General features: G+C 38.4%; 2 protein-coding genes across 2 annotated transcripts in view; one reads left to right on the top strand and one right to left on the bottom strand.

Moving 5' to 3' along the window:
- GBP5 (guanylate binding protein 5) overlaps positions 1-15,623 on the bottom strand; it is a 175,979-nt gene that overhangs the window by 78,072 nt on the left and 82,284 nt on the right.
- Positions 1-15,623, top strand: part of GBP6 (guanylate binding protein family member 6) — a 32,750-nt gene that overhangs the window by 11,528 nt on the left and 5,599 nt on the right. Inside the window, exons 4-10 of the mRNA XM_003808396.5 lie at positions 688-900; positions 1,705-1,832; positions 10,259-10,368; positions 10,573-10,769; positions 12,538-12,783; positions 13,850-14,130; positions 14,847-15,059. Coding sequence (XP_003808444.4) covers positions 711-900; positions 1,705-1,832; positions 10,259-10,368; positions 10,573-10,769; positions 12,538-12,783; positions 13,850-14,130; positions 14,847-15,059 — 1,365 coding nt within the window. The 5' untranslated portion in view covers positions 688-710. The remainder of the gene's footprint in view (positions 1-687; positions 901-1,704; positions 1,833-10,258; positions 10,369-10,572; positions 10,770-12,537; positions 12,784-13,849; positions 14,131-14,846; positions 15,060-15,623) is intronic.

Raw genomic sequence — 15,623 nt, 5'->3', positions numbered from 1 at the left:
ACTGGGAAGTGAAAAACCACCTCCTCCAAACTAAGACCATGTCACTGAGTGGAGTGGGCAGAACTGGCAAACAAAATGCCATGAAATCGCCTACCATTTTGAATGTGCCTTTTAAAAATATTGGACATTTGCCTGGTTGCTATAGACTTATGACTGTTTTCCAGAGCTCCTATAAGATCATTTTAGCCATTTTTTTAAAGTTGTTTTGTGATGTCTCCAAGGAGAGAAAGACTTAGAACTTCCTAGCCTGCTATTTTAATCAATTGTCCAGGTTTGTAAGCCGGGTTCTATGATTTCTGCATTCATCCTTTGTAAGACTCGTGATATCATTTGTGTATTTGTGGCTATAATAATCTATAACTTGCAGATTTTTGTGTCAGTGGGGTTGGATACTTAAGGCATGCATCACAGGACTTGGAGTATTAGTGGGCCCCCTATTATGGTAACAATTACTTGGATTTTAATAGTACTACTGAAGTAAAACTTTAAAGAAAATAATGTTCCATGTTTCATCACTTAATATCATTACAGATTTGGGAGAGTGATAAAAGAAGCCTTCTGCAGTCAGCTAATGCTAGATTACATGTTGTCCAGTAGAAACACAGAAGTCTCATTAGTCCTATGTTGATGGGTGCTTGGGAAACACTGAGACAGAGAATGACAATGTAACGTTATTTCTACTGGGAGGCTCTTCTAGGTTGGCAGTTGCCATGGAATCTGGACCCAGAATGTTGGCCCCCGTTTGCCTGGTGGAAAATAACAATGAGCAGCTATTGGTGAACCAGCAAGCTATACAGATTCTTGAAAAGATTTCTCAGCCAGTGGTGGTGGTGGCCATTGTAGGACTGTACCGTACAGGGAAATCCTACTTGATGAACCATCTGGCAGGACAGAATCATGGTAAGTGGTATCCTGGGACACAGGCCAGTTGCTTGATTCCAGCTGTATCTCAGCTTCTTGATTCTCTACCCCAGAGCACATGAAGGTAGACTCCAATTCCTTTCAATAAACCAACCTTCTCATTCCAATTCTTACCACCAAACCACTACCTTACGATAATCCATTCTCATATTTTTTCCCTCATTCCCATTAAGGAAACTCTACATTACTAGTGCCCAGAATCCTACCTTCCCTTGTGTATTCAAGTCCTGGGCTCCTGTAATTGTGTCTCCTTTGTCTTATAACATATTTTGCTCTCCTCATGTAATATTCCCATCAACATACAAAGAGGTTTTAATCTATGTAATCTTGAAAACCCTTCCTGAATTCCACATCCCATGTGGCCACCAACTTCTGTTTTGTTTTTGTGTTTGTTTTAGTTTTTAATCACTTTTCAATGCAAAAAAAGATCTCAATTTCCCTTTTTGAGTTTTTTCCTTCTTGTGTCTTTCTTCAACCCACTCTTCTCTGACTTTGAACCCCACCACTTTTTAACATGTTCCTGTTATCAGTGACCTCCTCTTTGTCTGATTCATAGATTTCTCTTTGTCTCCATTTTGAGCCGTTACTTGGCATCATTCTCACATTTAATGTCCCTCACTTTTTTATATAGATTATTCACGAAGTAAGCCATTCTTGAGGAAATACAGAAAGCACCATCATGTATATTGGGGTAGTTACAATCCAACCAGTCTGATGCTGTGGCCCCAGGGTGGCTTGGCTGCTCTGCTGTCCCTGTGCTTAGCTTCCTCCTCTTCTCTGCAGGCTTCCCTCTGGGCTCCACGGTGCAGTCTGAAACCAAGGGCATCTGGATGTGGTGCGTGCCCCACCCCTCCAAGCCAAACCACACCCTGGTCCTTCTGGACACCGAAGGTCTGGGCGATGTGGAAAAGGTAAGACAGAGAGTCATAGACAGGTTCCTTTTATTCCAGATGTGATCCTTGTAATTAAACTGTTGTGATCTATTTGTGCAAACTAGAAATCCAACTATAGCAAATAAGGCAATCTTTGACCTGTTTGAATCACACTTCTAGACAAGGTTAGATTTCATGGTATATTAGGTAAAACATTCTTTTATTTCTTGGCACAGTGGTGAATGATTTGATTCAATTTGATAAAAGGTTGTTAAGCAGTTGAGTTCCAGGCCTTTGGGCTGAGTAGCATAGACATTGGTGAACAAAGTAAAGGTCCTGCCCACAAAGAGCCTTCAGGATGTAGTGTGACTGGGAAAGAAGCAGGTTGCTGAGAGGGAGGAGATTGGAATGCAATGCAATCCCTGCCCTCTGTCAATTCCACAGGGAGCTCTGTGGCTAGAATGGCCCTTTTGAGTTATCATGTTTTGGGACAAGGGTGCTAGGCCTTCATCCCTGGTGCTGGTCAATCACTGGAAGTCTGCCCTGGAAAACTTTCTCATTAAGAGAGCTGACACCTGTGATCCAGGCAGCACCTCACAGCTTTCACCACATACAGTTGTGTATAACAGTGCCTTGATAAGAAAGAGAAGAGGTATTGACTCCAATCTCAGGAGATGAGGAGAGGCCTCTCACCCACCTTCTGAGCTACCATGTGAAGAGTACATTTGAGGGTTGGAATTAGGAGAGTTCAGTTTATATTTCTCATGATGAAGCTCATCAATTACACACAGAGCATTCTGGAAGGCTTTGAGACATTTCTGATTGTGCTCATCATATAAAAGTATTTGTTCTTCTTACAATAAACATTATAAGATGAATTTTTGGTATTTAGCTTCTTATGAATGGGTGAAATAAATAATTTCTCTCTCTTATTGTCTTACTTTGAGACTTATTTGGGAATGGGTTCTAAATTTCTATACACTTTATTTTTGCCCAAACAGGCGTTAGAAATTCTGTTTATTTTTCTGCTTTAGTGTTGTATAATTGACAAATAAAAATTATATATAATTAAGCTGTACAACTTAATGTTTTGGTATGTGTATACACTGTGAAATGATCACCACAATCCAGCCAATAATATAGCTGTTACCTCACATAGTTACCATTTTCTTTTTTCTATGCTCTCTTTTTATTTTTTGGTGTGGTAAGAACAATTAAGATCTGTCCTCTTAGTGGAAGTAAAGGTCACAATCAATATAGTATTGTTACTTATAGTCACACTGCTGTACAGTAGATCTCCAGAGTTTATTTATCTTTCATAACTGAAATTTTGAACTCTTTCACCAACATTTCTTCATTTCTCCCATCCCCAGCCCCTGGCAACCACTATTATACTCTGCTGCTATGAGTTTAACTATTTGACTATTTTAGATTCCACAAATAGGTGAGATCATGCAGTATTTGTCTTTCTATGTCTGACTTATTTCACTTAGCATAACGACCTCAGTGTTCATCTATGTTGTTGCAAATGACAAAATTCCCTTTTTTGATATTGAATATATATAGACGGATTCACAGCTGAATTCTACTGCAGGTACAAGGAGGAACTGGTACCATTCCTTCTGATACTATTCCAATCAATAGAAAAAGATGGAATCCTCCCTAACTCATTTTATGAGGCCAGCATCATCCTGATACCAAAGCCTGGCAGAGACACAACAAAAAAAGAGAATTTTGGACCAATATCCCTAATGAACATCAATGCAAAAATCCTCAATAAAATACTGGCAAACCGAATCCAGCAGCACATCAAAAAGCTTATCCACCATGATCAAGTGGGCTTCATCCCTGGGATGCAAGGCTGGTTCAACATATGCAAATCAATAAACATAATCCAGCATAAAAAGAGAACCAAACACAAAAACCACATGATTATCTCAATAGATGCAGAAAAGGCCTTTGACAAAATTCAACAATGCTTCATGCTAAAAACTCTCAATAAATTAGGTATTGATGGGACGTATCTCAAAATAATAAGAGCTATTTATGTCAAACCCACAGCCAATATCATACTGAATGGGCAAAAACTGGAAGCATTCCCTTTGAAAACTGGCACAAGACAGGGATGCCCTCTCTCACCACTCCTATTCAACATAGTGTTGGAAGTTCTGGCCAGGGCAATAAGGCAGGAGAAAGAAATAAAGGGTATTCAATTAGGAAAAGAGGAAGTCAAATTGTCCCTGTTTGCAGATGACATTATTGTATATCTAGAAAACCACATCTTCTCAGCCCAAAATCTCCTTAAGCTGATAAGCAACTTCAGCAAAGTCTCAGGATACAAAATCAATGTGCAAAAATCACAAGCATTCTTATACACCAATAACAGACAAACAGAGAGCCAAATCATGAATGAACTCCCATTCACAATTGCTTCAAAGAGAATGAAATACCTAGGAATCCAACTTACAAGGGATGTGAAGGACCTCTTCAAGGAGAACAACAAACCACTGCGCAATGAAATAAAAGAGGACACAAACAAATGGAAGAGCATTCCATGCTCCTGGATAGGAAGAATCAATATTGTGGAAATGGCCATACTGCCCAAGGTAATTTATAGATTCAATGCCATCCCCATCAAACTACCAATGACTTTCTTCACAGAATTGGAAAACCTACTTTAAAGTTCATATGGAACCAAAAAAGAGCCCGCATTGCCAAGACAGTCCTAAGCCAAAAGAACAAAGTTGGAGGCATCATGCTACCTGACTTCAAACTATACTACAAGGCCACAGTAACCAAAATAGCATGGTACTGGTACAAAAACAGAGATATAGACCAATGGAACAGGACAGAGTGCTCAGAAATAATACCACACATCTACAACCATCTGATCTTTGACAAACCTGACAAGAACAAGAAATAGGGAAAGGATTCCCTATTTAATAAATGGTGCTGGGAAAACTGGCTAGCCATCTATAGAAAGCTGAAACTGGATCCCTTCCTTACACCTTATACAAAAATTAATTCAAGATGGATTAAAGACTTAAATGTTAAGCCTAAACCCATAAAAACCCTAGAAGAGAACCTAGGCAATACCATTTAGGACATAGGCATGGGCAAAGACTTCATGTCTAAAACACCAAAAGCAATGGCAACAAAAGCCAAAATTGACAAATGGGATCTAATTAAACTAAAGAGCTTCTGCACAACAAAAGAAACTACCATCAGAGTGAACAGGCAACCTACAGAATGGGAGAAAATTTTTGCAATTGACTCATCTGACAAAGGGCTAATATCCAGAATCTACAAAGAACTCAAACAAATTTACAAGAAAAAAACAAACAACCCCATCAAAAAGTGGGCAAAGGATATGAATGGATACTTCTCAAAAGAAGACATTTATGCACCCAGCAGACACATGAAAAAATGCTCATCATCACTGGCCATCAGAGAAATGCAAATCAAAACCACAATGAGATACCATCTCACACCAGTTAGAATGGCGATCATTAAAAAGTCAGTAAACAACAGGTGCTGGAGAGGATGTGGAGAAATAGGAACACTTTTACACTGTTGGTGGGACCACAAACTAGTTCAACCATTGTGGAAGACAGTGTGGCGATTCCTCAAGGATCTAGAACTAGAAATACCATTTGACCCAGCCATCTCATTACTGGGTATATACCCAAAGGATTATAGATCATGCTGCTATAAAGACACATGCACACATATGTTTATTGCGGCACTATTCACAGTAGCAAAGACTTGGAACCAACCCAGATGTCCATCAATGATAGACTGGATTAAGAAAATGTGGCACATATACACCATGGAATACTATGCAGCCATAAAAAATGATGAGTTCATGTCCTTTGTAGGCACATGGATTAAGCTGGAAACCATCATTCTCAGCAAACTATCGCAAGGACAAAAACCAAACACCGCATGTTCTCACTCATAGGTGGGAATTGAACAATGAAAACACTTGGACACAGGGTGGGGTACATCACACACCAGGGCCTGTCGTGGGGTGGCAGGAGCAGGGAGGGATAGCATTAGGAGATATACCTAATGTAAATGATGAATTAATGGGTGCAGCACACCAACATGGCACATGTATACATATGTAACAAACCTGCATGTTGTGCACATGTACCCTAGAACTTAAAGTATAATAAAAAATATATAAATTATATATATATTCAATAAATATATATATGCATGCTATGGATAGTTTGGCTGTGTCCTCACCCAAATCTCATCTTGAATTATAGTTCCCATAATCCCCGCATGTCGTGGGAGGGACCTGGTGGGAGGTAATTGAATCATGTGGGTGGTTTCCCCATGCTATTCTCGTGATAGTGAGTAAGTTCTCATGAGAGCTGATCATTTTATAAGGGGATTCGCCCTTTACTTGGCTATCATTCTTCTCTCTCCTGCTACCATGTGAAGAAGGATGTGTTTGCTTCCCCTTCCACCATGATTGTAAGTTTCCTGAGGCCTCCCTAGCCATGCTGACCTGTGAGTCAAACCTCTTTCCTTTGTAAATTGTCCGGTCTCGTGTATGTCTTTATTGGGCAGCATGAGAACGGACTAGTGCAACGCACATACATGTACTCTACATTTTCTTTTTCTGTTCGTGCATTGATGGACATTCGGGTAGTTTCCATATCTTGGCTATTGTGAATAATGCTGCAATTATTATGGATATATTTAAATATTCATACTTCCATATTTAAATATAAATATAAATATGAAAGTACAGATATCTCTTTAAAATACTGATTTAATTTCATTTGGATTTATACATAAAAGTAAGATTGTTGGATCACATGGTAGTTCTATTTTTAATTTTTTGAGGGACCTCCATACTTTTTCCATAATAGCTGCATGAATTTACACTCCAAAAAACAGCAAATGTTCTCTTATTTTATATTCTTGCTGACAATTGTTATTTTTAACTCCTTTGGTAATAGCCATCTTAAATGTGTCAGGTGATATCTTATTTTTGTTTTAATTTGCATTTCCTTGATAATTAGCTATTTTGTACACCTTTATATATACATATTAGCCATTTGTACGTCTTCTTTTGAGAAATGTGTATTCAGGTTCTTTACTCATTTTTTTACTGTTTATTTTAACTTCAGCGGTACATGTGCAAGATGTGCAGGTTTGTTACATAGATAAACATATGTCATGGGGGTTGGTTGTACAGGTTATTTTATCACCCAGGTATTAAGCCTAGTATCCATTAGTTATTTTTCCTGCTTCTCTCCCTCTTCCCCTCCCACACCCTCCCATAATCCCCAGTGTGTGTTGTTCCCCTCTATATGTCCGTATGTTCTTATCATTTAGTTTCCACTTACAAGTGAGAACATGCAGTGTTTGGTTTTCTGTTCCTGCATTAGTTTGCTAAGGATAATGCCCTCCAGGCCCATCCATGTCCTTGAAAAGGACATGATTTTGTTCTTCTTTACGGCTGCATAGTATTTTATTGTGTTTATGTACCACATTTTATGTATCCAGTCTATCATTGATGGGCATTTAGGTTGATTCCATGTCTTTGCTCTTATGAACAGTGCTGTAATGAAAGCAAGACATACATATGGCCAACAATCATATGAAAAAAAAGCTCAACATCACTGATCATTACAGAAATCCAAATGGAAACCACAGTAAGATACCATCTCACACCAGTCAGAATAGGGTATTAATAAAAAGTCAAAAAATTACAGATACTGGTGAGGCTGTGGGCTTTTACACCATTAGTGGAAGTGTAAATTAGTTCAACCATTGTGGAAGACAGTATGGCAATTCCTCAGAGAGCTAAAGACAGAACTACCATTCAACCCAGCAATCCCATTACTGGGTATATACCCAAAGGAATGCAAATCATTCTATTATAAAGACACATGCATGCATAAGTTATTGCAGCACCTTTGCTCATTTTTAATGAGGTATAAGGATTTTTTTTGCTATTGAGTTATATAAGTTCCTCATATATTTTGGATATTAGCCCCTTATCAAATATATGGTTTGCAAATATTTTTCTCCTATTCCATTGGTTGCATTTTCACTCTGCTGATTGTTTCCTTTGTTACCTGAAGCATTTTAATTTGATGCAGTCTCACTTGTCTAATTTTGCTTTTGTCACCTGTGCTTTTGGTGTCATATCCAAAAACATCATTGCCCAAACCAATGTCAAGTTTTTTCCTTGTATATTCTTCTGGTATTTTTACAGCTTCGTATCTTTTTTTTCCCCTTCTATCCAACTAAAATTTTGTATCCTTTGACTAACATTTTCCAACCTTCCTGTTCCCCTCTCCACTAGCCCCTCGTAACCATCATTCTACTTTCTACTGCTATGAGTTCAACTCTTTTAGATTTCACATATAAGTAAAATCATGCAGTGTTTGTCTTTCTGTGCCTGGTTTATTTAACTTAGCTTAACATCCTCTAGATTCCTCCAGGTTGTTGCCAATGAAAGGATTTCCTTCTTTTTGAAGGCTTAATAGTATTTCATTGTGTATAGATTTCACATTTTTTAAAATTCATTCATCTGTTGATGGAAACAGATTGACTCCATGCCTTGGCTATTGTGAATAGTACAGCAATAAATACAAAAGAACAGATATCTCTTTGACATAGTCATTTCATTTTCCTTGGATATATACACAGCAGTGGGATTTCTGGATCCAGTTTCTGGTTTTCCATTTAAGTCTTTAATCCATTTTCAGTTGTTTTTGTGTATGGTGTGCAATAGGATCAAATATTGCTCTTCTGCATACATGTGGATATCTGTTTTCCCAGCACCATTTATTGAGGGGACCATCCTTTCTTCAATGTAAGTTCTCAGCACATTAGTCAAAAATGAGTTCGCTGTGGATGTATATATTTATTTCTGCATTGTCTAGTCTGTTCCATTGGATCTATATGTCTGTTTTTATGCCAGTATCATACTATTTTGACTACTGTGGCTTTGCAATATATATTGAAATCAAGAAATATGATGCCCCCAGCTTTGTTCTTCTGGTTCAAGATTACTTTGATTATTCAGAGCATTTTGTGATTCTGTATTAATTTTAGGATTTTTTTATATTTATTTAAGAATATTATTGGGGCCAGGTTGAGACAGTGGAGGTGGCTTGAGGCTAGGAGTTAGAAACCACTGTGGGCAACATAGTGAAAGCCCATCTCTACAAAAAAGAATAATAATAAACAAAATGCCTTTGGGATTTTTATAGAAACTTTAAAGTCATCTATCAAACAGTGATATACTCCTGTCTAAATAGTTTATTGTTTGTCACGAGTCCCACTTCTAAGAAGAATCCTCATTGATTACTTTTTTAAAAATTAAGGAGTAGGGGACATAAAAAAATGAATAGGCTATTCTTCCTACCTCCAAAATCTCATATAGAATCTCCTGGAATCACGTAGAAATCTCTAGATCTCAGTTTTTATATTTGCTTTAGGAACCAGTTACACATGCTTTTTAGGATAGAAATAATTCCTGGACTATCTATAATTTAGACATGCTATAGTTTATAAAAACAAATTTAGCCTGACCTTTAGTGTCCTTAATCAACCAGGTACTGGAGCTCCCTATTCAGTCTTATCTTCTGCACTTACCCTCTGCTCAGTCAGGCCAATAAACTCTATTCTTATTGCAAAGACTCCTGAAATCTACAATCTCTAATTTTGTTCCTGTGGGTCTTTCTACTTGCAGAATCACCTTCATTTCTTCAAATCCACATTCTATCAATTTTTTAACATTCAGCTCATGACTTCCAGGAAACCTTCCTATCACATACACTCTTCAATTTAAATAGCTCTTATCTTCCTGGATAGACTTGTAATTTTTAATTTAACATTATAGCTATGGGTTCCACTTCTTATGTACATTACTAAGATGTTATCTATAAATATTGCCATTTTTATTGAATTCATCATTATGAATGTTTGTCACAGCTTTGAAATAGTCATCTTGAGAGTAAATTTATTAAATTTGCTTTTCTAAACATAAGAACAGTGAGAAACATTCTTCAGTTTCCTGTAAGTGTTTGCTGAATTTAATTGAATATAATTACAATCCCCAGTTATGCATACTACGGTATGGTTTTTCTATGTGATGCATGGCCAATAAATATGTGTAGACTGAAGAAGTGTTAACACTCATCATGAATATCCAACTGAAAACCAGATATTGTACTAGTTTTTCCATATATGCATCTTATTTCATCCAATTGAGGAAAAGAAAAACCCTATGAAGATTAGAATCCTTTTATATGTAAAGAAGTTGTTATTAGAAGACATATTGTAACAAACTGTTGTTTACATTCATGTCTATCTTCTTTGTACAGCAAGTACATTAGCTGAAATCATAAGTGAAAGACTGACAAAATAAATGTCTCAGTGAATTTCTAAAGACTACACTCCTAAGTCCTTTGCTCTAATGTGCTTTTTAGGGTGACCCTAAGAATGACTCCTGGATCTTTGCCCTGTCTGTGCTCCTGTGCAGCACCTTTGTCTACAACAGCATGAGCACCATCAACCACCAGGCCCTGGAGCAGCTGCAGTATCCTTCCAGGAATAGAACGGAACCACCAGGTTTCACTGACTTTATAGGAATGGAGATCAAGTCATTTCCTCCTTCCCTTTAATGTAATTACCTGTGGTGCAGCACAGGGAACCCAAGACAAAAGAGAGTGTTTATAATATTTTTATAAAAGAAATGTGTGAATTGTGGGCAGACAGTTGCTTTTCCTTACCTAAGTCCTAGTTATGTGACGGAGCTCACAGAACTAATTAAGGCAAAGTCCTCCCCAAGGCCTGATGGAGTAGAAGATTCCACAGAGTTTGTGAGTTTCTTCCCAGACTTTATTTGGACAGTACGGGATTTCACTCTGGAGCTGAAGTTGAACGGTCACCCTATCACAGAAGATGAATACCTGGAGAATGCCTTGAAGCTGATTCAAGGTATCAGAATGTGGCCTGGGTTGTGGGTGGTCCACTGGGTGTGTGATCTGCTAAACACTGCCCATCATCTCCGGGGTTTCATTTGTATTTGAGACTAGATTGAGGTCTGTAGAAACGGGTACTGAGGGGTATGTTGAAGAGCTCTAGGAATGGAGCCTAGTTCACTTAAGAAAAGTAGAGTCTAAAGTGCAGATAAATTATTCAAGACAGATTTGTTCTTTGTGCAATTAGTACCTTAGCATTCAGATTACAATGGGTGCTAAGACTTTCTAATAACAAGATGCTTGTGATCTGTGTTTTGCCCTCTGCTTTTCTGTGTTTAGAAAATGATTGACCAGATCATTGTTAGACATGAAATTACAATGAAAAGCCTATCTAATAAAAATACAAATGTGTGTGTTAGTCCATTTTGCATTGCAATAAAGGAATGCCTGAGCCTGGGTAATTTATAAAGAAAAGAAGTTTATTTGGCTCATAGTTCTGCAGGCTGTACAAGCATGGCACCAGCATCTGCTTCTAGTCAGGACCCCAGGAAGCTTTTACTAATGGTGGAAGGTGAAGGGGGCAGCTGGTATGTCACATGGTGAGAAAGGGAACAACAGAGGGGGGTGGTCTCAGACTTTTAACAACCAGATCTTGTGTGAACTCATTACCACAAGGATGGTAACAAGGTATTCATGAGAAATCTGCCCCTGTGACCCAAACACCTCCCACTAGGCCCACCTCCAACATTGGGGGGGGGTCATATTTCAACATGAGATTTGGAGGGGACACACATCCAAAATACATCAACATGTTACACAGATATTATTCTTCTCATGGAGGGATATAACTTTTCAATATCCATATAGTTATATCATCTACAAAAATGATTTTGTTTTCTAAAGCAACCTGAAGAAGCACGTCTTTACAATCTGTGCCTTTTCAAAATTTCTGATAATTGTCGGAATATTCATTTTACTTTCTATGTTATGATTTTTCTCTTAAACCCAACATATGTATCCATGCTAGAATTTCATAATAATTGTTTTAATGGGTTACATTTATCTGAGTGTGTATCTGATAAAACCTTATGAGAAATATCAATTCCAGTGAACTCATTGTTGCTTTCATTTTTCTATTTATGCTTTCTTGAAACATTTCTTAAAAATTCATAGGCAGAAGAGCAATACTGTCAAATCGAATACAGTCTTTTAAGAGTTTATAAAGAAGTGATGATTATCTTAAAACTACCTTCTTGGCTGGGCAAGGTGACTCGCACCTGTAGTGTCAGCACTTTGGAAGGAAAAGGTGAAAGGATTATTTGAGCTCAGGAGTTTGAGACCAGACTGGGCAACATAGTGAGACCCTGTCTCTATAAAAACTAGAACAAATCAGCTGGTGTCATGGTGCACACCTGTAGTCTCAACTACTAAAGAGGCTAAGGTGGAAGGATGACTTGAGCCTAGGAAATCAAGGATGCAGTAAGCCGTGATTGTGCCACTGCCCTCTAGCCTGGGCAATAGAGCAAGACCTCGTTTCGAAAAAACAAAACAATACAAGATTATATTCTTGTTACATTTAGTCTTCAGAGGATTTTACTAAAAAATAGCTAACATTATACAAATTCTTTTAGCATCAATGTGCACAGAAGTATTTAATTTTTATGTTAAAGGAGGTCTGTAAGCATAGAAGATGGCAAAAAGACAATACACCCTATCAAAAATACCTTTAGCTCCCTTATACCAAGACTGTTTTCACTATATTCTCTGTTTTTCTTATCCCTCAGGCAATAATCCCAGAGTTCAAACATCCAATTTTCCCAGGGAATGCATCAGGCGTTTCTTTCCAAAACGGAAGTGTTTCGTCTTTGACCGGCCAACAAATGACAAAGACCTTCTAGCCAATATTGAGAAGGTGTCAGAAAAGCAACTGGATCCCAAATTCCAGGAACAAACAAACATTTTCTGTTCTTACATCTTCACTCATGCAAGAACCAAGACCCTCAGGGAGGGAATCACAGTCACTGGGAATCGTGAGTCTCCTTTTTACTTTTCTGTGGGGCCTCATGTGTGTTGAATATATTGTATAATGTGTTTCTCAGAATTTTTGTTAGATTCCATATAGAAAAACTACGTGTATACAGGTATTCACACTCAGTGAAGAAATGTGTATAATTATCACACTTATTGCAATTTACAAATTCCTCTCCAATATTGCAAACTCTGTCACTGATATCTGTGGCTTCCACATATCTGAAAAAAAATCCCCCACTGATAAAATAACTAACTGAATATAAAAACACCTATAATATTTTCTTAGGGGAAATATTTTCTAAGTCCTATGTGTTCAGTATTCTTTGCCAAGAGAATAGAAAAGATATGTTCAAGTTTAAAAACCTCTAGAAGGCTGAGGGTGGTGGTTCACACCTGTAATCCCAGTACTTTGGGAGGCAGAGGCACGCAGATCGCTTGAGCTCAGGAGTTTGAGACCAGCCTGGACAACATGGTGAAACCCCATCTCTACAAAAAATACAAAAACTAGCTAGGCATGGTGGCACATATCTGTAGTCCCAGCTACTTAGGAGGCTGAGGCAGGAGAATCACTTGAGTCTGGGAGGCGGAGGTTGTAGTGAGCCGAGATCACACCACTGCACTCCAGCCTGGGCCTCAAAAAAAAAAAAAAAAAAAAAAAAAGTCTAGAAATAAATAAATATTAGCCCATAATTCCCTGAAAATACATTGGTAGCTTCAGAATTAGGAATAAATGTGATATGATTTACCCTGCCTCATTTTATCTGTGTAAACTACTTTTCTTGTAATTTTTTAAATGAGAAATTGTACTTCCTGCATACCCTCTAGTATGTTAGATACAAGTAGATATTTAAATTTTTTAGCACTGTGGACTGGAGATCCATAAAATTGAAGAGTCATTATGAAAATAGGAGTGATAATAGCAGAAGGAGGTAGGGATGTGGGTGTATGTGTTTGCATGTGTGCACGCGTGTGTATGTAAGTGCATGTGTGTGCTCAGAAATGTAGCCTAGGATCCCATTGAGCTTTAATTTCATATTTAGCCCCTAAATCTCCTGGTTCATTTAGGTCTGGGAACTCTGGCAGTGACTTATGTAGAGGCCATCAACAGTGGAGCAGTGCCTTGTCTGGAGAATGCAGTGATAACTCTGGCCCAGCGTGAGAACTCAGCGGCCGTGCAGAGGGCAGCTGACTACTACAGCCAGCAGATGGCCCAGCGAGTGAAGTTCCCCACAGACACACTCCAGGAGCTGCTGGACGTGCATGCGGCCTGTGAGAGGGAAGCCATTGCAATCTTCATGGAGCACTCCTTCAAGGATGAAAAACAGGAATTCCAGAAGAAGTTCATGGTAATTTGCCTTAGTCATTACTGTTCATCATCCTTCCCCTTGAAGAATGAAGCCTATAGTTGCCTTTATTGTCACCAATGCTCATCTGTCACTGAGGAATAACTTATCGTGGATTCTCATGAGGGATAGAGTTTCAAAAGACTACATATCCCTCTTTTATCTCCCCAAACCTTAAGCACTTAACTAGAAAACCTTCTGATAACTGAGGTAAAATCAACACAGATCACTTAAGATCCTCCTTAAGTGAACACTTCTAAGGATTCCAGGCCTGCTCTGAACACGCACAAGTCATCCCTGAGCAGTGCACTTTTTCTGTGCATAGTTTACCTTTCCCAGGAAACAAAGATTCTCTTACCAGATCTTAATTCCGGGCCATTGTTCAACTTACATTGCTCCTTCTTGTATCCTTGTACCATTGAGGACAGGAACACAGGATGATACCATTGCAACAAACCATAGAGATTATGGAATGTAGTCTCATCATGTCACAGATGAGGAACCTGAAGCTCAGGAAGATTAATGAACTTTTCCGTAGCCTTGAAGAGAATTTCTAGCATTGTAAATGTATGAAGTTTTGTGTTTCTGATTCCACATCTACTCCACTAGACTGTTTTTCTCATGAGGACCACAGTTAGATTGACTCTTCCACCAGATTCTTTAGAATTTCATCTCCTCCATGTTTCTTCTGGTGACATCTCTCTACATTTCCCTTGCAGGAAACCACAATGAATAAGAAGGGGGATTTCTTGCTGCAGAATGAAGAGTCATCTGTTCAATACTGCCAGGCTAAACTCAATGAGCTCTCAAAGGGACTAATGGAAAGTATCTCAGCAGGAAGTTTCTCTGTTCCTGGAGGGCACAAGCTCTACATGGAAACAAAGGAAAGGATTGAACAGGACTATTGGCAAGTGCCCAGGAAAGGAGTAAAGGTGAGGAATAAGCAGAGCATGGGGAAGTTTATAGGATAGAGTGAATGGAGTCTTCAGCACCAGCCATGGGTAATAAGAGAGCAGAGGGATAGCATAACGCCTTAGCTTTCAATGTCCACTACTTAACATTTATTTCTTAGAATAAACATTTTTATTCCAAAACAAAGGGTATAGTATTCAGAAATCCAGGAGAGACAGAATGAAAATTACCACCTAGGTGGTGGTAATAAACATAATAGTAGTAATAATACAACTAACTCACAACGAGCTGTTATTACCTACAGTATACTGTTAAATTCTTCCCCAGACATTTTAATTTCATCTTCCTAATGACTTTAAGACGCACCTTTATTTTGGAAATTTTACAGATCTGAACTTAGTACCCAAGGATGATTACATAACTTGCCTAAAGTTCTAGCCAGCAAGTGGCAGGAGAAGGCAACAGCATAGATTAGAGGCAGCATTGCACACTGGAAGACAAACATGTATAAGCATCAGAGATTGGGAGTTTGTACACCTGTGCACATAGTTCTGCCTGGCCGGAACCCAAAACAGGTACAGGGA

Source organism: Pan paniscus, chromosome 1 (assembly GCF_029289425.2).
Source record: "Pan paniscus chromosome 1, NHGRI_mPanPan1-v2.0_pri, whole genome shotgun sequence".
NCBI lineage: Eukaryota > Metazoa > Chordata > Mammalia > Primates > Hominidae > Pan > Pan paniscus.
Note: the sequence above shows the minus strand (reverse complement) of the source record. Positions and strands in the feature narration are given on the sequence as shown.